Here is a 23654-nt window from a genome sequence, read left to right on the forward strand (position 1 = left end):
CTGAATATGTTTCTTTCACGTCACTCATCTTATTTTCAGTATTTGCTTTGCAGAATTCACTCTTGACTTCTTGTAAGACAGTACTGATTATTTCTGTTGCCGTGACAGCTAACTCCGCCTCATCATATTGTTCTGAGTGGAGTCTCTGGGATTGTCCTATTACATGTAGGTCACCACCATGGCCACCCAGGAGTCTACAGGTTGACCCTGACTCAACAGCGCTTGTGAAAAAAGGCTGGAGTCTTCCAGAGACAACTTGTATAATCTCACTGGCAACCCCTGAGGCTACAGATTCTGTCTGTGCTTCTAGATTAACACGCACAGTCTTAGGGGTGGGAATTCTTTGCTTATTTTCTGACAAGGCAGAGATGACAAGTCCAAGAACACCATCCACAAGTTCAGTGGCAAGGTTATTCGATCAGCAGCGGGTGATCAAGACACCTAACGCACAACACTGGGGTTCCATCAGCTGAGAAGGAAGCTGTGCTTCAGTGAGGGCTCTGCTAAGGACATCCTGTACTATACGTTCTGCTTTTGTAATTATACTTGACTTAGTGATTCCAAAAAGGTCCTTCAAAGGTTCTGAGAGGGGCTTTCCAGCATCTTCTCCTCCATCAGCAACCACAATCTCCTTCGAGGGTGCTCTGGATTTTAAGCAGGGTGTATTTTTCCCTGTTTCTTCTCCTGAACTACCCGAGGACGAGAGGGGTGAAGGGAAGGGAGTGGAGATCCTGCATCTCGTTGACCAGAAGCTACTGCTCCTACTCTGGGACTGCCATGTGGACCCTGACTCAGTACCAAGCAGAGAATGAGAACTCAGGGTGGCCTCCTCACTACTGCTGAAGTAAACCGGGGACTCAAAGGAGCAGTGAGACACGCTCCTGCTCCTCTCTTCACTGTAAAGCGAGACGGCTGGAAGCAGCACTCTGATGATAGACGCTGCCACCCACACCACTATATTCTCCGCCATTTCGTTAAGCTCTTCCGTTGTTATCTGTTTTAAAGCAATAGTACAAAAGTAACCACAGAGCACGAAAAATGTTCAATATACAGTACACCTATCAATATAAGACCTACTTTTACTTACTTGTCAGGGTTCATTGTTTCCCATGTTAACATTTAGAAATTTGCAACCCAATTTTGAGTGCCAGCACAGACGCAACTAATACAAATATACTGTTGTCTATACAGTATAGTAAAAATCTATTATAGATATACTGTTGTATGTATAGAAAAATATATACAGTACAGTATTTCTAATATATAAATGAAGCAAGAACAACAGAATACCAGTCTAACCAAAGAAATAGAATGGTCAGTATTGCATATTTTAAGTGGATCCCTTAATTTATAAATAATTAAATGTGCAGACCCCTGTTTCATTCCAGAGGAGGCAGTGTCAAAGTGTTCTTTTGGCATCGAGTCTATGGTAGAAAGTGAAGTCACCCCCTTGGAACCTGGACACCTTAATATTCTCTGGCAAAGAGGCGCAGACCTTTGGCATAGTGAAATATCTCTGCTCTGAGGAGTGGCTATGTGGCTCTGACGCCAGGGCAGCCACAATCAAAACATAGTGGGAGCTGAGCTGAACATGTCAGGGAAGGAACCACTAAGCAACAGCTAGGTGGACTAAATTTCAGGATTTACTGTACTGAAGGAACAAATTAACATATTTCTTTACATTTGTTCTTTAGTTATGACACTGTGCATTTTAACCTCAAGGAGCTATCTGGAAAAATAAAATGCACCCATTACATTCAGATAAGCAGTGTACCTTACCTGTCCATATAAACTGTTCTCAATCACCTTCCTTTCACTAAAAAACATTATGATAAAAATTAATTAGTGTGACATTGCTACTACATGGACAAAATACGAACTATATTTTGCAATAATAAAAAATGGTGACTAATTAACAATATATAGGCATCTTTTCTAGTGGCAGAACAATTAATCTATTTTAAAGCATATTCCTGTGTAAAAAAGATGGCCTCCTAACCACAATTGTGTTCGTACTTTTTCAATTTACCTACTGGATGTCTAAAACTTGCTTAGGTTTTTAACTTTAATATGAGAGGCTTATAAAATAAAAATCACCACAACAAAATAGCACATTGGAAATGATAAATCTTAAACTTCAAACTGCAACTGTTCCATAACACTTTAGCGAGTATAGTACAATCGTGTTCCTATGTGAAGCAAGATCACTGGTAATTTACATCATTGTGTTTTCAACAACAACTACTTAAACAGGCGCAATGTATCTAACCAGTTTCATACTGGGTACCTCATAATTGACACATGACAAATACAGTTAAATTCAGAAAATAAATAGTAATTCTGCATTGAAATGTGAAGAAATATGTCATGTTTATGTTTGTACCCTGTTAACTTCATAGAGATTAGACCTTAGAGAATTTAAAGATTCTGTGAAACAGGCAGTTTGACCAGAGGTGCCCAAACGTTTGCATACAACTGTATGTTGCTGCTGCATCATTCAGGACAAAGCCCAAAATGCGTTTCCAACGCATTTGATGACTTAGTGTTACTTAGTTGTTACTGCCCTCTGGTGGTTGTTGATTGAAACATAACATCCGTTCAAACACGACCAGACATTTCTCCCACTGTCAATACTTCAGAAAAACTTCACATTTTATACTGGTGCCACAACATATTGTTAGTTATCATGATAGAAATGTGTTTTAATATGACTAATATATTATTGTTGTAATGCAGTATGATCAGAGTTATACATAAGTTCAATACAACAGTTTATTTTTGCGAAGGTTCAGTTAGTGTATTTTGACTGCTGCTCTAGTCATTGTCAATATCAATATTCAAAGTCAATGTTCTAGTCATTACAACAAAGCCAGTCTATGGTAAACTATATCTAGGATTTTGAAAAGTGCACATGAGCTAACACAACAATATGCACATGTTCTGTACTGTTAACAGACTGATTCATGCATTCGCAAAGAGAGAAAAAACAATTTCACGAACTCAGCTGGGGAAGTGAGCTCAAAATAGAAAACAGTTGCTCTTTAAACATTTACGTATCACCATACTTAAAATGCTTAAAATAAAAACTTTATGTAAGCACTGATGCTTAACATACCACAACTGCAGAATGTAGGACTTACCCATCAGACAGCTGACTGATCAGAGGGACTTCATGAAACCATTTGGAATCAGTAGTCACCTCTTCAGTGGAGTCAGGTGAAATATGAACTGACCCAAGAGAAAAGAATTATTGTCGCATTAGAATTCTCATGGCATGCATAAAAAAGTGATCAATCCAATTAACATCCAAAAAAGGCAGAAAATATGTATTTATTCATAGATACAATTAGGATGCTGATTAAGATTTATTTATCTGTTTACCCATATAATTTAAATCATTTTCACACCTTAGCTCACAACACTTTTACTGCACCAGACTGTGGCACAATGGCTGCCCAGAGATCCCCAGACTTAATTGGTACCTTTTTCAGCCTTCACAGTAGATGTTACCAAAGCTTTCAAAACCCAACACTTGTGCATTAATCATTGACATGTTTTTATCTGAATTAGCTATACAAATAAAACTGAATTGAACTAAACTGATTTTTTGGATTATATGTTCCATTGTCTTTCACAATATCTTTCAGTATCTCAGCACCCACTGAATTTCTCTGCAGCTGCATTGGAAAATTTGTCAAAACATAACTTTTTTCAAAACCTTTATTTTTTCTAGAAACAAATGAAAATACTGACCTTTGGTGATTTTAGAACTTTTCTCATTAGCAATGGTAACGTCTCTATTCTCCGTGCTAATGATCTCAGTAGAAGCTGTGCCACAAAGAAAACATCATTTTAGTTGAATAGTTATTTCAGATAGTTTAGATCAATAGATACTGTAAATGTGGATTACAGAAATGTTGAATATAATGTATGTACATGTTGTGGCTGGAAATTAAACAATCTGAAGATAATGAAGGATTCCTTCTTAATGTATTATTTTATGATACCTGCAACTTATTGCGTGTTTCCCTTTAAAAAGTTCTGATCTCAGTACATACATATTATTCTTTTCATACAGACATATGATTGAAAAGCTTTGGAATTTTGTAATTGTAGGTGTTTATTAAACAAATTCTACAGTTCTGTAATAAGTAGTAAACCTGAAGATGTTGTCAACCTGCATCATTCCTTCTAGCCAACAAACTAAAACACATTAAATTGTGAACTAAGTCATAGTTGTACCACTGCAAATTATTGGATCTAGAACCTTACCCTGTTTTCCAGACTGAAGAATCTCATTAAAATATTGCCTTTTTATTCTGTCTTGCATTTCTCTTTCAAAATCCTTCCTTTCCTGTAAACTCTCATTTAGCTTTTGCTGCTGGAGAGCAACCTTCCTTTTATAGAATTCAAATGCCTGAGAATGACAGAAAACCTTTCACAAGTGGCTATTCTTTAATGAAAAAGGAAAGCCTCTCAACAAAAGATGAAAAGGTCCATCTCATTGTTGAACATCTTGTTGCTAGTAGAAAACTTCCCGTCCATAAGGTCACTACAGGAGACTCCAATCTCATCTCAATCTACAGCACCCTGAAGCTGGGAAGCTGGGTCTGGTCAGAGCTCAGAAGAAGAAAGGCTGGGTCCGACATTACTTGGATGAAAGACTCTGTGTGTAGTTCAGAACCTTGCAGGCTGGGTATAAGAGATTGAAGCAGCAATGTCTCTCCTCTAATGCTTAGGTAATGAAGAGGAGAGATCATCAACCACCCTCTTGGATCCTCTTGGGGAGATACCCCTGAGGGATACTTTAGAACAGCCAATTATGCAAAGCAGCATGTCTCTGGGATGTTACTTGGAATTAAAACCCACAACACGCAGAATAAATGCCACACAGGGAGGTGCCCAAGGCTGGAGATAAACCATGGGCTTTGGAGATGCAGTGCTATAACCATGAATTGGAGGCACCAAACACTACCAGAATATGGTGTTTTGTCACCTCTGTAGCATATCTTGGCATAACCACCCTAGAGTAGATGCACAATATAAGAGGTGCCAACATACCATGCTCATTGTGGTCACCGAGGATCCAAAAGGTATTAGTTTAGGTTATTAATTTAAACCTATAGGTGGTCATCTTGGAAATACAACAAAATATAGCTGCAAGGTCAGTGTCAAGTCCGGAATTTGCATGAAGAAAAGTTCACCTTAAGAGGATGAATCCAAACATTCATTACTCCAGTACCTTTATGTGCCTTCTAGCTCTGGTCTGTTTCTTCAGCTGGGCCTGTCGCGCCTCCCTCCGGGAATCTTCCTCTATTCTCATCTGTAAAGCCCTTTCTCTGATTTTCAACATCTGTAGAGCCATCAGTGAAAAGGCAAAGCTGATGAGAAACAGAACAGCTACGCTACTAGACATTTATATTTATATATGTCACCTGCTTATAGGTGGTACAGTAAATATTGAGGAATCTGTTAGATCATGTGGAGCTGAATCTCTCCCCTTTTTACAATCTAGCAAATGAGGCCTTTGGGCATTTTTCAGCATATTAGGAGCATTCAGCAGCTGAATGTGGTCTGGGAAGCCCAAAGACAAAATAACTGGGAAAATAACGTACCATACAGCAATGTACAGTGAAAATGTGAAAAAAAAAACAAGAAACATGATTAAGCTGATGTAGAAAACCGATGAAGCTATATACTGTATATTGATAATGCTGGTGATTTGAAAGCTGATAAATCAATGAGAGGGGTGAATAAACTTTGTGTTTCAAAAGTGAGTTAAGCTACAGTGTGGAATGTAAGATTCATAAAAGCGTATGAAAAGTGTCTGAAGTCTAAGTGTGACGATACAGTAACATGATTCACTAAGGGTATCCACTCTGCAGAAATCTGTTCGGCTTGAAGAGGCATATACAGTATAAGGTGAGATAAATTTTTTAATGAGCATTTTGCAACATAAATGCTTAATTACTTGTCAGAAACACAACATCTTTTAAAACAGTTATGCTAGAGATCCTGTTATCTTTTGCTTGCTCCCCAATCAAGCTGTATTTACAGAGGTGTCACAGGGTCACTTGCCAGAGTGGATATAAATGTCTCTTATCAGTTTAAGATGCAGAAGGAAACCAGCTATTAAAGATCTCCCATCCAGGTGATGACCAGGAGCAGCCCTGGGTCAAAATAAATCAAACTGTATTCTCATACCTCAGCCTGTCTGCTGTACTGCAGACCTTTCATACGCTGTATTTCACCACTGCATATCTCCTCTGTTTTCGGAGCTCCTGCCTGGTGCCTTCATAAACAACAACAGCAAAGAAAGCTTAATCCACAAGGCAATGTCAGACAGCAGCAGAGGAATTTGTGAATGTGGTATTTCCGTAGAGCAAATGTTCATCTTTTGGAAAACTTTGACTCAGTCAAGACTTCCACTTGCTTGCACAATTAATTAACTTAAGGCAAACCTTTACTTACAGTTGTATTCTTGACATCTAATGTTTAAACATAACAGTAAAATATTTACACATATTTACAGCGAAACAAAAAAAAATGTGATACAAATACAACAAATCAGGAATCCAAAAGGCAGGAACTTGCTGTTAAAGAGTGAGGAGCTCCCGTCTGTTATTACCTGTCTCTGTTAGCCATAAACTGGTCTGAAATATTCTTGGATCCTTCCTCAAGGAGCCATTCCCTCACATCGGTGAAGCTGATATCCCTGGGAATCTCGTTCTGCTCCTGGAGCTCCAAGAAATTCTTCACTATTGTTTTCTGAAAGCCAGCACAGCCTTTTAATAGAGTGCCACACTCCCTTCATTGCAAGGTTCTCCTAAGCACTATTATAGCCGAGTGTGCACTTCAAAACCAACACTGACTTTTTCCATTAGATTTTTAATTTGAACTCACACCGATAGAATGTGTTTGCATATGTATAAGAGTGAAGGCTGAGCTACTGTAGTTTGTTGATCTAAACATTTCAATTTAAGATGTATATCTTGGATACAGTGGTTAACCTTGTTATCTCGCAACACTGGTGCCAGGGGCTCTATTCTGAGCCTGAGGTGATTTGTCTGTGTGGAGTTTGTATGGTCTCCCCATATTCACATGGGTTTTTCACGGTTTGCTCTGGTTTGCTCCCACAGTCCAAAGCCATACTATACTGGTAGAAAAAAAGGTTTCTAGGAAAATTGGTTCTAGAGTGAATTTGTGTCTGTGTGTGTCTTGCAATGGACTAAATTCTGGTCAAGGGTGTATATCGCCTTAAGCCCGTTGCTTTCTGGGATAGGCCCCGGCTCCCTGCAGCCCTTAGATGAGGCGGTTAGATTAGATGACGTGGATGGAAAGGGATGGATGGAAGTTCAAGTCATTTTTCAGCCTTGTCTGGCAAAGAAGACTTATAAATTCTGTTTTGGACTACACACAAAAGCTGCCTGTATTAACATGTGTTTGGAAAAATACATTTGTTTGCACTGAAAATGGATTAAAGTCTACAGAGCAGTACAGATAAGCAGTGAATGCTCCGATTCGGGTGGTACAATTAGTGGTTTACCACAAAGAAAAACATCCAGATATATTGCCCAGCCTCAATGAATAAAAAAACTATCTTTTTTTAACTCTGTTATCGTGAACAGAGAAGACTACAAGGCGACCTGTTTCAAATATTCAAAATCCTCACAGTCAAGTCTGCTTGTTGAACGCTGACTTCTTTCAAGAAACAGCTGGATGAGACTCACAGACCAATTAACAAGTAATTACCAAACAGGCTTAAGAGCTTCCTCTCATTCATAACTTTTCTTATGATATGAAACCCATATTCTGCATGCAGAAAGGACTATATGGGCTATAAACAACACAACGTAGCATGAAAAGATGTACAGTATGGCTGAACTAACAAGAAGAAGCTAAAATAGGCTAGAGCAGTGACAAACATAAGCAACAACATCATCAGCGTCAAAACACTAAAACAGAAATGAGATTCATAGCAATTAGAGAAGAAACTGAAAGAAAACATTGAAATTGATCCTTAGAATACAAACACAGTCAAGGTAGAGACTTCCTTGAAGATGACATGATGACAGCAGTATATTCAAAAGTGCATAATGGAGAGATCTTATGTGTTACGAGTTCGGTAATAGGGACCGAACTAGTGAGTGAACCCACTTGCAGGAGCGAACAAAGCCAAGTCGTAAACCAAAAGCAAACCGTAATCGTAGGAACGAGCCGAGAGTCCAGGGGGAGCAAGATATCCGAAAGGGAACGTGTACCGAAGCCGAAGTGTGATCCGAAGTCGTAGTCCGTAGAGCAATCCGAGAATCCAGAGGTAGCCAGTAATCCAAGACAGAGCGAAAGTACCAATCCAAGTGGAGATCCGAAAAGCCGAAGTCCAAAGGGAAAAACCGTAAGCCGAAATCCAAGACAAACACAGAGTAGAAGAACCGCAACCAGGAAGCTCGATAGGGAAAACCAATACTGAGCAACGAGGTAGGGAAGGACAGGTGTTTAAGTAGGATGAGACGGGAGTGTGGTGGTGAATGGGAAAACTGATAGGTGAACTGATGGATAGGGGCTACACCTACTTCTGCCTCCTCCGTTGCCGAGAGGCAGGGATCGTAACATTACCCCCCCCTCTACGGGCGGCTCCTGACGCCCTAACGGGACGATCCGGAAGTTAAGGTGGAAGTCTTTGATGAGATTGGGGTCCAGAGTATCCTTCTCCGAAACCCACGAGCGCTCCTCCGGACCGTAGCCTTCCCAATCGACGAGATATTGTAGGGCTCCACGAGACCATCGGGAATCCAGGATTTTATTGACCGTGTAAGCAGGGAGTCCATCAATCACTCGAGGCGGTGGGGGTTTTTGTTGTGGTTTAGACAGGGTGGATCTGTGAAAGGGTTTAAGGAGGGAAACATGGAAAGTAGGATGGATCCGAAGGGTAGGAGGCAAGGCCAGTCTGTAAATTACAGGGGTAATCTGGGCGAGGACACGAAAAGAACCAATGTACCTGGGAGCAAGGTTGCCAGAAGGTTGCTTAAGAGGAAGGTTACGAGTGGATAACCAAACAAACTGACCGCGTCGAAGTCTGGGTGGGATCCGACGGCGCCGATCAGTTACCTTCTTCTGCTGAGCTGAGGTGCGAAGAAGGGTGGCTTTGGCCTTCCTCCAGAAGGTCTTCAGGTTAGAGATATAGTCCTGAACCGAAGGGACCTCTGTGCTGGGGTGGGAGTCAGGGATCAGAGGAGGCTGATAACCTAAGGCACACTTAAAGGGAGACATGCCAGTAGAAGTAGTATACAATGAGTTGTGTGCATACTCAGCCCATAGGAGCAAGGACACCCAATTATCATGGGTAGAGGAGATATAAGTTCGTAAATAGGTCAGCAGTTCCTGATTTATGCGTTCTGTCTGACCGTTGGCCTGAGGGTGGTAAGCCGAGGTAAGTGAGACTGAGGCGCCCAGTGACTTACAGAAGGCCCTCCAAAACCGGGAGACAAACTGAGGGCCCCTATCAGAAACAATATCCTTAGGGATGCCATGCAATCGGAAGATATGCTGTACAAACAATTCTGCTAGTTCTCGAGCTGTAGGTAAAGATGGTAGGGGAATAAAATGAGCAGATTTGGAGAAACGGTCTACCACTACCATAATAGTTGTGTGTCCATGGCTGGGTGGAAGGTCAGTAACAAAATCTACTGAGAGGTGGGTCCAAGGACGATCCGGGATGGGTAAGGGTTGAAGTAGACCCGCTGCCTTCATTCGGGAAGACTTCATTTGGGAACAGATAGCGCAGGCCTGGACATACTCCTTGGTATCCTTAGCCATAGTTGGCCACCAGAAGTCTCTGGAGATGAAATCCAAGGTACGGTGGACTCCAGGGTGTCCAGCGAAGCGGGAGTCATGACCCCATTGTAAAACTGCCGATCGGACGGGATGAGAGACAAATAACTTGTCCTGAGGACACTGAGGAGGTACCGTCTGCCCAACCAAGGCTCGTCGGACAATCACCTCAATGTCCCATCTTACCGCAGCCAGGAACTTACCAGATGGAATGATGGGTTCTAGGGTCAATTCGGCCTCAGGGGGGTCATGGATCCGCGAGAGGGCGTCTGCTTTGACGTTCTTAGAACCTGGAGTATAGGTGATCAAAAAATTAAACCTGGAAAAAAAAAGGGACCACCTAGCCTGGCGAGGACAAAGACGTTTGGCCGACTGCAGGTACTCCAGGTTTTTGTGATCTGTGTAAATCAAAAAAGGGTGATGAGCACCCTCTAACCAGTGCCTCCATTCCTCCAATGCCAGCTTAATGGCCAAGAGCTCACGGTTACCCACATCATAGTTCATTTGGGCAGGGGATAACTTCTTGGAGAAGAAGGCGCAGGGGTGAAGAATCTGTTTTTCTCCATGACGCTGAGAGAGAACAGCCCCCACACCATGGCCAGAGGCATCCACTTCGACTACAAAAGGCAAAGTTGGATCAGGGTGTTTTAGGATGGGGGCTGTTGTGAACAGGTGTTTCAGAAGCTGAAATGCTTCTTCGGCTTGAGGGGTCCATTTGCCTTGTCTTGGTCCTTTACGGGTCAAGGAGGTTATGGGAGTGACCACCGAGCTGAAGTTTCGAATAAACTTCCTGTAAAAATTATCAAAGCCGAGAAATCGTTGAATGTGTTTGAGGTTCTTGGGTGTGGGCCAATCGGTAATCGCCGAGACTTTACTCGAATCCATTTCCACACCCTCTGGAGAGATGACATAACCTAAAAAATGAATCCTTGAAGCATGGAAGGTACACTTCTCCAGTTTGACATATAGTTTATTCTTGATGAGCCGGGAGAGTACTTCTCTGACGTGGAGAACATGATCCTGGAAGGAATCAGAAAAAATTAGAATGTCATCTAGATAGACCAAGACAAATCTTTGTAGTAGATCACGAAAGATGTCATTAATAAAAGACTGAAACACCGCTGGGGCATTAACCAAACCAAAGGGCATGACCAAATATTCGTAATGTCCATGGGTAGTCATAAAGGCCGTCTTCCACTCATCCCCTTCCCGAATGCGGATTAGATTATAGGCCTTTCGTAAATCCAGTTTGGTGAAGACTTTGGCTCCATGCACCGACTCAAGTGCTGCTGGAATTAGAGGCAAAGGGTACCGATTCTTGATTGTGATCTCATTGAGACCACGATAGTCGATGCAGGGACGAAGCCCACCATCCTTCTTTTCCACGAAAAAAAACTGGCACATGCTGGTGAAGTGGATGGACGTATAAGTCCAGCTTTCAGAGAATCCTGTATGTAGACTTTCAGGGCCTCAGACTCAGAACTGGAGAGCGGAAAAATACGACCTTTAGGAGGGATAGTACCTGGCAGAAGGTCAATGGCACAATCATAAGGTCGATGAGGTGGGAGGGTCAAGGCCTCCTGCTCATTAAAGGCTTCCTGTAGATCGGAATATTGAGGGGGTATGGTAGGAACCCCTGAAGGGGATGCCGCCGTGAGTGCAATTCGTACTGGTAGACGACAGCAGTCTTTAATACATCTCGGTCCCCAAGCTAAAATTTCTTTTCAGGACCAAGAAATGTTAGGGTCATGCTGTTGTAGCCAAGGAAAGCCCAACACCAGAGGATGTGTTGGGGTCTCAAGGAGATAAAACCAGATGTCTTCCACATGGGTGGCGCCAATCTGCAAACTTATAATTTCAGTTTGCCATCTAATGAGTCCTGGAGATACGGGGGAGCCGTCGATCGATTGAACACGAAGTGGTGTAGTCACTAGGGTCAAGGGTAATTTCCACGTTTGAGCGATGGAGGCATCAATAAAGTTTCCTGCCGCCCCTGAGTCTATAAAAGCTAGAAGAGGTCTCCTTTCATTACCCCAGAATAGTGTAGAACGAATAAAAAATCCAGAGGAAAACTGAGGGGATTGAGAAATCTCACTCACCTTAGGAACTTGAGAAGGTGGGCTGCGCCTCAAGGACGAGTATGAGGCAGGGCAGGCCGCTTTAAAGTGTCCTAATTTCCCACAGTACATGCAGCGACCCTCTCGTTGGCGCCTCTCTCGTTCTTCAGGGGTTAACTGGGTTCGGGCTACTTCCCTAGGTTGATCTGAGTCGAAAGATCTGATAGAAGAAAGCCGAGGAGCCTTTAATATTGAGGTCCGAGATCTTTCAGCACTCCTTTGACGAATTCTGATATCCAATTCCAATACTCGTGAAATTACTTCTTCCAAGGTACTGCCCAATTGCGGCATATTTACCAGACGATCCTTTATTTCTTCACTGAGTCCTTGACGGAAAAAAAAAATTAGGACCTCGTTGTTCCAGTGAGTCTCCGCTGCTGCTACTTGAAAATCTATAGGATAGTCTTGTACAGCCCGGCAGCCCTGGCGGATGGAGGAGAGGCGGAAGGCAGAGTCTTGACCAACTACAGGATAACAAAAAACCCCCTTAAATTTTCCTAAAAAGAGATCATAATCCTGAATTTCAGGAGCCTTGTGATCAAGCAGAGCAGTAGCCCATTCCAAAGCGCGGCCGGTTAGCAGTGAAACTATGAAGGCGATCTTGTCCTGAGGAGAAAAAAAGGTTTCCGGATGGAGCCTGAAAACCAGCGCACACTGTGCTAAGAAGCCCCGACATTTCGTAGGGTTGCCGTCAAACCTGTCAGGTGGAGTTAGTGGAAGAGGCCGAGGGGCAGGTGTAGCAGCTGGCGGGGGTGGAGCCGAAGCGGCAGCTCCAGCGTTGCTTCCTAGATTGCCGATGGGCGGCATTGCAGACAGGTGCGCAGAGATCTGTTGGACAGAAGCCTGGAGCTGGAGTAAGGCTTGTCCGTGCTGATCCAAAGCCGTGCGAATCTCCTGTTGCTCCGCTGGGTCCATGTTAAATGGCTCAGTATTCTGTTACGAGTTCGGTAATAGGGACCGAACTAGTGAGTGAACCCACTTGCAGGAGCGAACAAAGCCAAGTCGTAAACCAAAAGCAAACCGTAATCGTAGGAACGAGCCGAGAGTCCAGGGGGAGCAAGATATCCGAAAGGGAATGTGTACCGAAGCCGAAGTGTGATCCGAAGTCGTAGTCCGTAGAGCAATCCGAGAATCCAGAGGTAGCCAGTAATCCAAGACAGAGCGAAAGTACCAATCCAAGTCGAGATCCGAAAAGCCGAAGTCCAAAGGGAAAAACCGTAAGCCGAAATCCAAGACAAACACAGAGTAGAAGAAGCGCAACCAGGAAGCTCGATAGGGAAAACCAATACTGAGCAACGAGGTAGGGAAGGACAGGTGTTTAACTAGGATGAGACGGGAGTGTGGTGGTGAATGGGAAAACTGATAGGTGAACTGATGGATAGGGGCTACACCTACTTCTGCCTCCTCCGTTGCCGAGAGGCAGGGATCGTAACATTATGGAAGCCTTCATCCAGAAACGTTACTGATTGCGGGCTGGATAAAGGCAGAAGTCTATGATGAAGAGTCAGAATCAGATGGACGGTTGTTTAAAAACATCACACTTACCTGTTTAGTCACATAATTTTTGTCATACTGCAACTTCACATTGCTAAGGTAGTTATGATATTGATTGTATTCTTTCAAAGAGCAGAGGACCTGAAAACAGACAAAACATGTTTCAAGTACTGTCTAGGAGGTTAAATGTTTTTATTTTTATTTTACAAATCTAGAGCACAGTCAAGTACTCTGTGTTTGAATATTTATTGAGCATAAGGACTTTAGCACAAACCATAGGCCTGCTTTGATTACATCTACTATTACATGCTTTGATTACAACCAAAGGCCTGCCCACCGAATAGATCTATGCTGGAGTGCAGACATGAGTTAAATCACGCTACTGGAAACTATTACAGCTAAATGAGCTAGAACCTGGTCTATTTTTTTTGACAACACCTCACTCCTTCACCATACCAAAAAAGCCTCATTCTTTGCACAAACTCCAAACAGCCTTACTTTCTTCTGCTCATTGATTAAGCCTCTGTTCTGCAGAGACTCCTGCATGCCCTTGCGATGGTAATAGGTGCGCAGGTGGGGGTCATGGAGGCTGTTGTACTTCGAATCCAAAAGGAAACCGTGGGGATCAGTCAGAGTGAAGTCAGGAGATGACTGGTGCAGCTGAAATAGAAGGTAAGTATTTTATTAAAACATGATATGTATAGGTAAACACAGATATGTATCCCCCTATGTTTCTGAACATAAAAATGAGAATGTTTTTTTTCTCCCCCCTCCGAAGGCTGTCGCCAGTTTCTTGGAAGACTACTCCAGAATCGCTGTTATCATTTTTTTCTACGTTTTTGAAAATCAAATTCCAATTTCTCAGTCATTGTAGCCAACTAAAAATGACTACATTGCAAAAAGACAGTAAGCACAATAAGCTTTAAGGCATACAGTACAGCTGAATTTCAATAATGTGATCAATATACTGCGTCTAGAAAAATATATAACCTTACTCCTGATGTTATATGCACAAAGATGTCAAGGGAAGACAGTTTGCTTACAGTTTAATCATTACAGCAACCACATTATACTAACACACACAGAAATGTGTTAATGTGTCCCAGGTATCATTTCATATTATACAATTTTACATGTTGGTTTACCCCTAAAAAGAAAGAAAACCATGAATAAACATGTCATTTTTTACAATTTAAATGTTTGGATTTAAATAAGAATAAATGTATTCATGCTTTTCATTTTAGGTTACACTTACTTTCTCTGAAAGAGCAGTCCTGCAAAATTGAGGTTTAGACCCTGGGATTAACGGCAGTTTAGTGCCGACAGGTCTCTCCAACAGCTGCTGCTCTCCCTGCAGTGCATACAGCATGGTGTAGCAGCCCTGAAACACAGAACATAGCTATCGTACCTCACAGAACCACAGCCAAAACGCCAGAAAAAACAAGCAGAGCTGATGGCAGAAATGATTTCATCTGTCACAGAGTGAAATAAAATGGGTGTGGGGGCAACAGCAGGTATCAAGGACAATGTTGACTTTGCATAGATCAAAGATGCTATTGCAATCATTGTTAATTACCACACAGTTCAGAGAAGACACATGGCATGTCAAAACTGGCCTAGCCGAGCCTCAGACTGAGGAGGTGGATCTAGAACATAACAATTCTAGAAAATCTAGAATGTTCTAGAGCAATCTTACACCTGGCCATCTGTATATAGCCATTTGATCAATGAGCCCCAAGAAGTTAGCTCTGCTTACACCCAAAACTATCAACCCCCCCCCCCGCATCATCCAGGTGTATACTGCACATTGGTGGTGGTGGAAGGGAGTCCCTATTACCTGTAAAGTGCTTTGAGTGGAGTGTCCAGAAAAGCACTATATAAGTGTAAGCAATTATTAATTATTATTATTACTAGCTGACTAGTGACTAGTGACCTTATTTTAGCCTGGAAGAGATACATTATGATCATTTAATACTGGCAAATATTCTTGTAGCACAAGGGAAGCGGTACAAACATTATATTTCCACTAGGGGGAACAGTAGGTTTTTGGACTAAACTGTCCTGCTTTGGCAACACTATATTTATGGTATATAAATTAGTTATTTCTGGATAATCACTTCAGGAGCTCACTTTATCCCCTGAACAGTAGTCACTGTAAATATAATTTGTCTTTTATTTCCCAAAACAATTCAATATTTCCCACTGTACTGCATACAGTATTTAGCCTCTAGAATTTAATTTGCTCAATGTTAGTCTTGAAGCATGTAGTTAGTACTGTGTAGGTACTATCATTTAACAGCATTCATGAGATACATTCAAACAGAATATTAATTCCATATATTCAATTGAATCTTTCAAAGAGAACAACCATTTCCCTGCGAAATTAGGCTTTTCTCTGTCACTTCTCAGGTGGCTCTGACAATCAGCTGCCGTTAAATTGTGGCTGTGGGCATCTGTTTCAATGGAGTTTCTACTCCCTCTTTAAGTGTGATATTAGAAATACATATTTTTTTGCTCAAAAACGTCTTTTTACAAATTAAATATACAGCTATAAACTAATATGATGTTTTGACTGTGAAGCCTTCTTAAGGTCTGTGAGACACACCTGAAGAAGGCTTCACAGCCGAAACTTTGTGTTTTCTCGGTTCTCTTTTCAGCATGGGATAAACCTATTGTTCCTTTACAGACTACGCATGCTGACACAGCTACCCATCTGCACTGCTATAAACGAATATAGCATACAATGGCATCTAATTATAACAACTTATACTTAAAGAATCTTTTGTTTTTAATCCACAGCATAATATTACATTATGAAAGACAGTTTCGTGCAGGAAAAAAAGCACCTTTACATTTACCTTTATTTATATAAAAACTAGACTATTGTCTAAAATAGTCTAGAATGGTAAATTGTGCCATGAAAAGTTCATTTTTCAGTTTCCACTGTCTACATTCCGGGGCACGGTTATATGTGCGTTAATATTTACCTATCGGATTAGCAAAGGTTAAAATGACACAATTGAAACAGGGTGAGGAAATGTGCACACACTCCTCTGGCATACTCATGAGAGAGTCTTTTCCCACTTGACATGCTTTGAGCTTATAAAGAGAGATTACCCACTGGAGAAGAACACGACTGTGAGTGACATCACTGTGAGGTCATAGGCATTGAGCAGGTCAGAAAATCAAGACTTCAAGGGGAAACTCAATACTACCCAACATTAGAGACATTCCTATTTTTTCAAGTGCCATCTTGATAATGGTTTAAGTTCCTCAGATATTTTTTAACTTCAGCTAGGCATATGGCCTTTGACTTAAAAATCAGTAAATCATTAAGGAATGCTGGAAGGTTTAATAGAATTAAGATATTCTTACCAGGTCGAAACACCAGCACGGCACTGTAACCTTATTCTTTATAGAAATGTGACCATAAACTCTCTCTTTTAAACTGTACAGGCCTATTACAAAGCCAGTCAAAGTGGACAGCTCCACAGAGTAAACAGTCATAAAATCCAATGCTTCAAGTTGATCAATAATGTAGTAACTGTACTGTATATGAAAATGTGGTGATTGTTTTTATTTAACCTTAACCACCTGTTCTGAAAAGCATAGGTTGTCTTGTGTTTTGGAATACGTAGTCTGTGGTGTTATTGATTTAGCTAGTAAAAATATATATTTAATATTCATCCATTGCGTGGTTTCTGTGTAAAGTGCTGTCAGCATTACACTATTAATTTATTACAAAACTGCTGTGAAAACAAACTGAATGATTATGTTTAAAAGACACTGGAGATCACTTGGATTTGCCATATTTTGAGAAAAGTGTAGCGTTGAAAGCTAATACACACGTGTAGTTGGATATACCTATCCATGGGTGTATACTGTTAACTCCAAGGAGTCGGATTTGAGTCATAAAATCAAAATACAGCATAACCATTCCATTATTAAACTGCGCGATGTCAGTACTCCTGATAAACAAACCCTTTAGCCGCATCCACAGAAACAGAAGTCGCAGATATGTGCCGAACAGGAATACTAGTATCAATATAATGTGCTTGATACGAACTGCCTAATGGGGCCACAGGAATAATTGAAGGCAGGTCAGATCCAGCACTTTTATTACAAACAAGCCTTTAAAGAAACACAAACAGAATGTACTTTTATGATTTGAAATAATTGTATATCGCCTCAGCAAAAATAATTTGACTTTTTTCCCCCCCTCCACTTTAGGCTTTGACTGTATAGGTTCAAAGTTGTTTCCTGACTTTTGGATCTTAAGCAACAGTGAGGGTCATATATTCAGTACTTCATTTAAAAAATGTTTTTTTAGATGCATGACTTTCTCATGATAAATATCCTTTCTAAATACATTTCACTTTTGCTATTAAGGTCAGTACTGAATAGTTTAAGAACAAGTAAAGGTTTATTCCATGCTGAAAAGAGAAGAAAAGAAACAAGAACTGACACCTGAAGAAGACTCTACAGCTGAAACATTGAGTTTCTTTTCTTCTCTTTTCAGCATGGAATAAACCTTTACTTGTTCCTCTGCAGCCTATGCGTGTTGACGCACTACCTACTTGAGCTACTGCAGAGTTTTCTTACATATTACTTACCACCATTTGCTTTGACTTGGAAAAACTATGCAGTATCTTTTGAAAAACAGCCCTTTGTCTATTTCTGCCAGCCACGTGTTACTGGCAGTCCTCAAATGTGTCAACTACTGTGAGGAAGGCCTTCCACACTCCAGGCCTGCTTGTGCACACAGCCCCGCCTCCTCTTCTCGTTTGACCGATCTCTCGGTTCGTGTCCGCGATGCAGGTCCAGTGCTGACCCCCACCCTTCGTCACACACCACTTGGAGTGGTCCACCATGATGCTGAAAGGCCTGGCCTCTGGCAGCTGCATAGTCTTCACGTTGTACACCTTGTGCGCCACAGAGCAATTTGACGGCAGAGGCTGATGAAGCTTCCCCCAGCTTTTGGCAAAGAAGTCGTCTCCTAAATAGTTAACCAGCAAACCTGAATAGAGATCTGAAATGGAACAGTGTCACAGGTTCTATGTTAGAATCTGTCCCAGGCACACTTTCTACCCAACCAAAAACAGGAAGTGCACTACAGTAGCTACCAAAACGTCAAACTGAAACTGAGAACAAGTGAATGTGTATTTCTCCCCCCTCTCAGGGGTGGATGCAATAAGAGGTTCCCTTTAATGAAATCATGGCTTCAGTTTAGCATTCCTCACAGAGCAGTAACACTGAAACACAGGTAAAACATGAGGTTTTCTCTGCAAACATGTGGCTCAACAAGGTAAAAAAGTATTGATTTCTTGCCTCTTTAGCTTCACAGACTGTAGTCTTGAGTTTACTGATGCGGTCCATTGGGAACAAGAACACTATTTTACTTGGCCTGGGCTTCCAGATTCTGCAACTTGCTTGGTACGGCTTTGGATCAGAACCCTGGTATGTGCCTTGTATTCTGTAGGAGTAGAAAACCCAGGAGCTTTTCCTAACAGACACTGTAGGTCACAGATCATCAAGCATAATTTGTGAACCTTTAATATAAGTCCTATTCTGAGTTATTTAAAATTATTAAGCAGGTACTGTCACTATTAAACCAAACATTTAATCTTATAAACCTGAAATACAGTCGCTGTTTTATGCATATTTCTAGTTTGATACTAGTTTTCCTTCTTGGTTTCTCCTCAGGATGATGTGGGCTGCTGGTGCAGTTGCAGCTACTGTATGCAGCTATACCTTCCCAGCAGTCAGTGCTCTTGTATCCAGGACAGCTGAAGCAGACCAGCAAGGTACCCAGGGCAAGAAAAAAGTCGCTTTGTACAGAAACTCAGCTGTTGGTTTCTGTCATCCATCTGAAAATGAAAGCACCATGTATTTCTTGTACTTGTAATCTTGCAACTTCTCTGTTATGCCACAAAGCTGTGTCGTGAAGTCAGACAGATCTATTCTTTCACCCATTTGGTTTGACAGTTCTGTTTGAAAAGCTCATAAATATCCAATGCTCCATCCACTAAGAGAGAGCTCAGTAGTCTTAAGTGTAATGGCTTGATTAGAGGGCATCCAGTATGTTTCTTGATTGTCAAAAAAGTGGCCTGTGAAACTAATTAAATTAGCTTAAGCTAGTAATTAGTTGTTAATACAGTAACTAGGAGTTTTAGGGATCTAAAACCCAGAAATCTTTTTGGCCTTGAGAGCTGGAGCAGAAGATCTTGTCTTGATCGTTGCACTAGCTAATCTAATGTTTGTGCTGTGCTTGTGCGTTCTTAGCTCTCCCTGCTCATTAGAACTGGTGAGACAGTGAAGAGAAGCACAACATGTTTGCAGTCAGTCAGTGAGGTTAGGTGCAGTTTTAGTCAGGGGGCTGTTCCATGTCTTGTCCTGTGCTAAATGCCAGCATTGGGGGTTAAGACTTTTTAAAATAAACTAAAATGTACCCTACATGTTTGTCCTGTACGTATCTTCATGTGATCCTGCTAGATTTCTGCTTACCTAAGTCTTCTTGTGAATGGTGTGTGGAAGGCTGACGGTCTCGTTCTCTTATAGGTGTGGTTCAGGGGATGATCACTGGGATTCGAGGGCTGTGTAATGGCCTGGGACCGGCGCTGTACGGGTTAATTTTCTACATATTCCATGTGGAGCTTAATGAACTCCCAGTGAGTAACAGTGGCCTGGGAGCTGAGTCTGAATCATCACATCACTCTCAACACAATCATCAGGTAACGTACAGTGTCCAGCTTCATGGAATTGTCATTGAAACTCGTCATCTTTAGGTTTGGGTGTCAGTCTCTCAGAATTATGCTCTGGAATGTGAAATGTAGTCAAAATGGTATGAGATGGTGAAACAAATATGAAACCAGACAGGTAGGATTTTGATGTTCAGTTTCTATGTAACCATAGAACTTGTCTCTATCTTATAAAAGGGAATATCATTCTTCGCAGGACATGTTACCTGTCATGCCAGTATCCCAGAGGAGTCTTTCATGACTTGCAGTACATTGTAAGAATGGTTAGGTTAACACACTTGGATGCAGATTTTGCTGTTGATCTTCAGATACTTTTAGTGAGGCACTAACATTTTTTTGCAGTTGATGTTGGCCAACTAATAGCTGGTATCAGGAGTTATAAATGTGATGTCTGTGGAGTGTATGGGTACAGGTCACACTCTCATGGTCCCCCTGTGCAGTCTTACCTAAACTGTGGTCAAGTGAGTAGCTGAGTTGGTATGTGTTAGCTGCAAGGAGACATGTATTGGTTAATCCCAGCCTGAAAAATAGGGGTAAATCCAACATTTCAGCTGCTGAGACGTCTTCAGGGGATATTTCATTTCACATAGCACATTGAATGTCTCAAGATTAAGATATATAATACCCCTAAAAATCCTGGGTTTGGCGGGCTTCATTCTGCACTTTTTAATTACCGTCCCTTTGTGATTTATTTCTGTCCACGCAGAGTTCAATAATCCCTGGTCCTCCGTTCCTGTTTGGGGCATGTGCTGTGCTGCTCGCCCTTCTGGTGGCGCTGTTCATCCCTGAGCACACTAACATGGCCCCGTGGAGCAGCACCTGGAAGAAGCATCTGTCAGCCCACAGCCACCCCCACAGCCCCCAGGCACCTGGGGAGGCCAAGGAGCCACTCTTACAAGACAGCAACGTATGACCGCTGTTGCTTCTCAGGCGGTTTCTAGATACATCATTCTGCCATTTTTTATTTATTTATGGAGATGCCAGGTAATGGAAATTCAACACGAGTGTTAAGAGTACCATTTTGTAATATATTTAAAAATTGTCCAAAGGCACTATTGCAATAACTCTATTTATTGAATTCAATATAGTTAGAGAGGATTTTTTATACATTTTTGTCATAAATTCTACATCGGCATGGCTTACCCAGGGACTTGTGCCTTGTAGAACTGGAATGTTACTGAACACAGTGTGTTTGTCAGTCATCCTGCTTTGAAGCGGTGTGATAATATGGGTTGAAGTGCAATTGGTTCACTAGAGAACACTCAGCCCATTAAGAGCTTTACCTCTTTTTCTCTTTTGATCCAAGACAGACTTTATTAAAAGTCAGAATGATGTACAGAAAAAGTGGTGTGGCCTCTTAAGCTTGTACATGACAAGGCCTTAATAGATGCTCTTGGGTGCAAAAGCAACATGCAGTGGGTCAAGAACAGTTCATTCTTTTGCGGCTTTGTTATCATTGAAAAGTGAAAAGGACTTGGAACTTCGCTTGTTCTACACATCTTCATTTTTCTGTTCATATCAAGCAGTTGCAGCATGCAGTGCTGTCTCAGTTTCTGACTACCTTCCCATTTTCACAGTTTCAGTTGCAAGTAAGCTTCTGCCCACCAAGAGGGTGGGGATTGCTGGGGGCTCATGTAGTTTGTGTCTCAAGAACCTTTATCTGAACATAGAGCTAGGCGTTGTGCAGCATCATGCAACTGTGAAGCTCAAGACAAAGTGCACAGGACCAAAAAATATGCTGTTCAAACTAGGGCATAGTAGTGACAAGATAATGACCTGGTGTGAATATGCCTTTTTTGAACTGTTATATTTATTAGAGGGCCTCAGAATATGAAATGAGTTTTGTGGCCTCAACTTGAAAGACGTGCATTTTTCTAAGTGGCCTTTTTCAGTAAGGATATTCGCAAGAACATGCTAATGTACCAAGTAATAGAACATCAGATGTGAAATTCTCTGAAATTGTATTTTTTTGTGTGCTCAATATATTTGAATGATTCCTTGAAAGATATTACTAGCGTGTAAAATATCGTAAGCTCAAATGTTTTTATTTTCCTTTCCGTTACGTACTGTGGTTATTACACTGCTTCACTGCCTTGTTTTTCTTTTAACCTTCAAGAAGATACTGTCATGGACACAGTTCTAAGTGTTGTAAATATAAAAGAGGTAAAGTTCAATAAAGTGGATTATTTTAATGTATGCAAGATGTATTATTTCATCTTAGTACTGTGTAACTCCCTTCCCTTCTTAACTTCAAAACATGCTCTGACTTTAGACATCTCAAAATATGATGCAGGATTCTACATTCGGATAATAACTGCTCCAGCAAGGTCTCCAGCTGTTGATTTAAGAATGCCTGGAAAATCTGTTGCATTGTGGTTCCTGATGACTAGAGTTGTGCACCTCAACCTTTTAAAAGTGTTCATATTTCTGTAATTGGGCCGAATATATAGTAGCTACAGGACTCTCACAAGCTTAGTTGGGCTCATCACTACCAGAATGGATACTGTGATGGGCTCAGTGGAGTAGTGGCACCACCCCGCATAGCTTCAGGTCTGTGCAAGAACACTGCCTTGATGAACAGATGAAGAGTGATGTCTGTGAGCGAGGAAGGTTCTCTCAATCTGACCGGCACTCCTTTAGTCCACATCAACAACTGCAACCTGCTGCCTCTTTATGGAGAGTGTTAATACCCTACTATAATGAAAACAGTAATTACAGGTATACAAAATATAAGACATGGCAGACTAAAAGCAAGAGAAATTCAAAGCAGATTTTAATTAGATGGATTAAGCAGTTTGAAAGAGGCAATTTGGTGCTGCTTTTAATTACACTGGTACTGTGTATGATTAAAAAGGTTGTGGCTTTTCACAGCGTTGGATTGGTTTTCCTAGAGTCTCAAACTGCTGCTTTTCCCAGAACATAATCCAAATAGTACAAGAGTTCTTTCCTTCTACTGATATTCAGCAAATATAAAAGCACAGCAATAGCTGACTAAATAGAGTGGTTGTCTTCCCTTGTCCTGGAAGAACCCAAGGTCTTAATCACAGGTTAGCTGAGTTCTGCTGAATTCTATTTTTTTGTGTCATATTTGTAAATTTGCTTTCAACTATTAATACCCAATAAGGAAGCTGTTTAAGCTGTTTAGAAGCTGTATTAATTAGTAGTTAGAAGCTGTATTAATAAATAGTACAGTACTATTAAATTCACATGAAGCTAAAACCATACTGCAATACTTAGAATATCTAAAAACTGCAGGATTCAGAATTCTAAAGCTCAAATTACACAGTGGAGTAAAAAGTAACATTATGTTACTATACCTTAGATTTCACACAATATTAACTTTGCTTGTATTTAACTGCAATGTCCAGCAAAATCAGTCTTGATACAAAAAATGAGTGTAGATGCTGGATGTTTTCAGCGTGGAAAAAATATTTGAATATTAATACTATGATGT

At 41.2% G+C, this 23654-nt stretch overlaps 3 protein-coding genes and 1 long non-coding RNA gene across 7 annotated transcripts in view; 2 read left to right on the plus strand and 2 right to left on the minus strand.

Annotated features, from left to right (window-relative positions):
• LOC148652239 (fibrous sheath-interacting protein 2-like) overlaps positions 1-14811 on the minus strand; it is a 42403-nt gene extending 27592 nt beyond the window's left edge. The window contains exons 1-5 of the mRNA XM_088597589.1: positions 14698-14811; positions 13941-14102; positions 13494-13583; positions 6629-6768; positions 6205-6292 (exon numbers count right to left, since the gene is read on the minus strand). Coding sequence (XP_088453715.1) covers positions 6205-6292; positions 6629-6768; positions 13494-13583; positions 13941-14102; positions 14698-14811 — 594 coding nt within the window. The remainder of the gene's footprint in view (positions 1-6204; positions 6293-6628; positions 6769-13493; positions 13584-13940; positions 14103-14697) is intronic.
• The window catches only part of LOC148652233 (acyl-CoA-binding domain-containing protein 6-like), a 259679-nt gene that overhangs the window by 148174 nt on the left and 87851 nt on the right, over positions 1-23654 (minus strand). For 2 of the 3 annotated variants that reach the window (XM_088597563.1, XM_088597559.1), the window contains exon 7: positions 17544-18471. The exons of the other annotated variant lie outside the window; for it this stretch is intronic. The gene's annotated coding sequence lies outside the window, so the exon portion shown is untranslated. Of the gene's footprint in view, positions 1-17543; positions 18472-23654 lie in introns of those variants that run through there. 3 annotated transcript variants of the gene reach the window in all.
• Positions 1-23654, plus strand: part of LOC148652238 (uncharacterized) — a 73193-nt gene that overhangs the window by 44706 nt on the left and 4833 nt on the right. The window lies entirely within an intron of this gene.
• On the plus strand, positions 18576-22396 carry LOC148652240 (solute carrier family 71 member 1-like). 2 transcript variants are annotated; one of them, XM_088597550.1, is made up of 5 exons: positions 18576-18705; positions 18787-18899; positions 19146-19246; positions 20001-20173; positions 20907-22396. In XM_088597550.1, exons 2-5 carry the CDS (start codon positions 18808-18810, stop codon positions 21111-21113), a joined length of 573 nt encoding a protein of 190 aa, XP_088453676.1. In that variant the 5' UTR covers positions 18576-18705; positions 18787-18807; the 3' UTR covers positions 21114-22396. The 2 variants fall into 2 exon arrangements, with proteins under 2 accessions (XP_088453676.1, XP_088453675.1); XM_088597549.1 differs by lacking the exon at positions 18576-18705 and having other exon boundaries at positions 18752-18899.

The sequence above is a fragment of the Lepisosteus platostomus genome, chromosome 11 (assembly GCF_059453375.1).
Source record: "Lepisosteus platostomus isolate fLepPlt1 chromosome 11, fLepPlt1.hap1, whole genome shotgun sequence".
Lineage (NCBI taxonomy): Eukaryota > Metazoa > Chordata > Actinopteri > Semionotiformes > Lepisosteidae > Lepisosteus > Lepisosteus platostomus.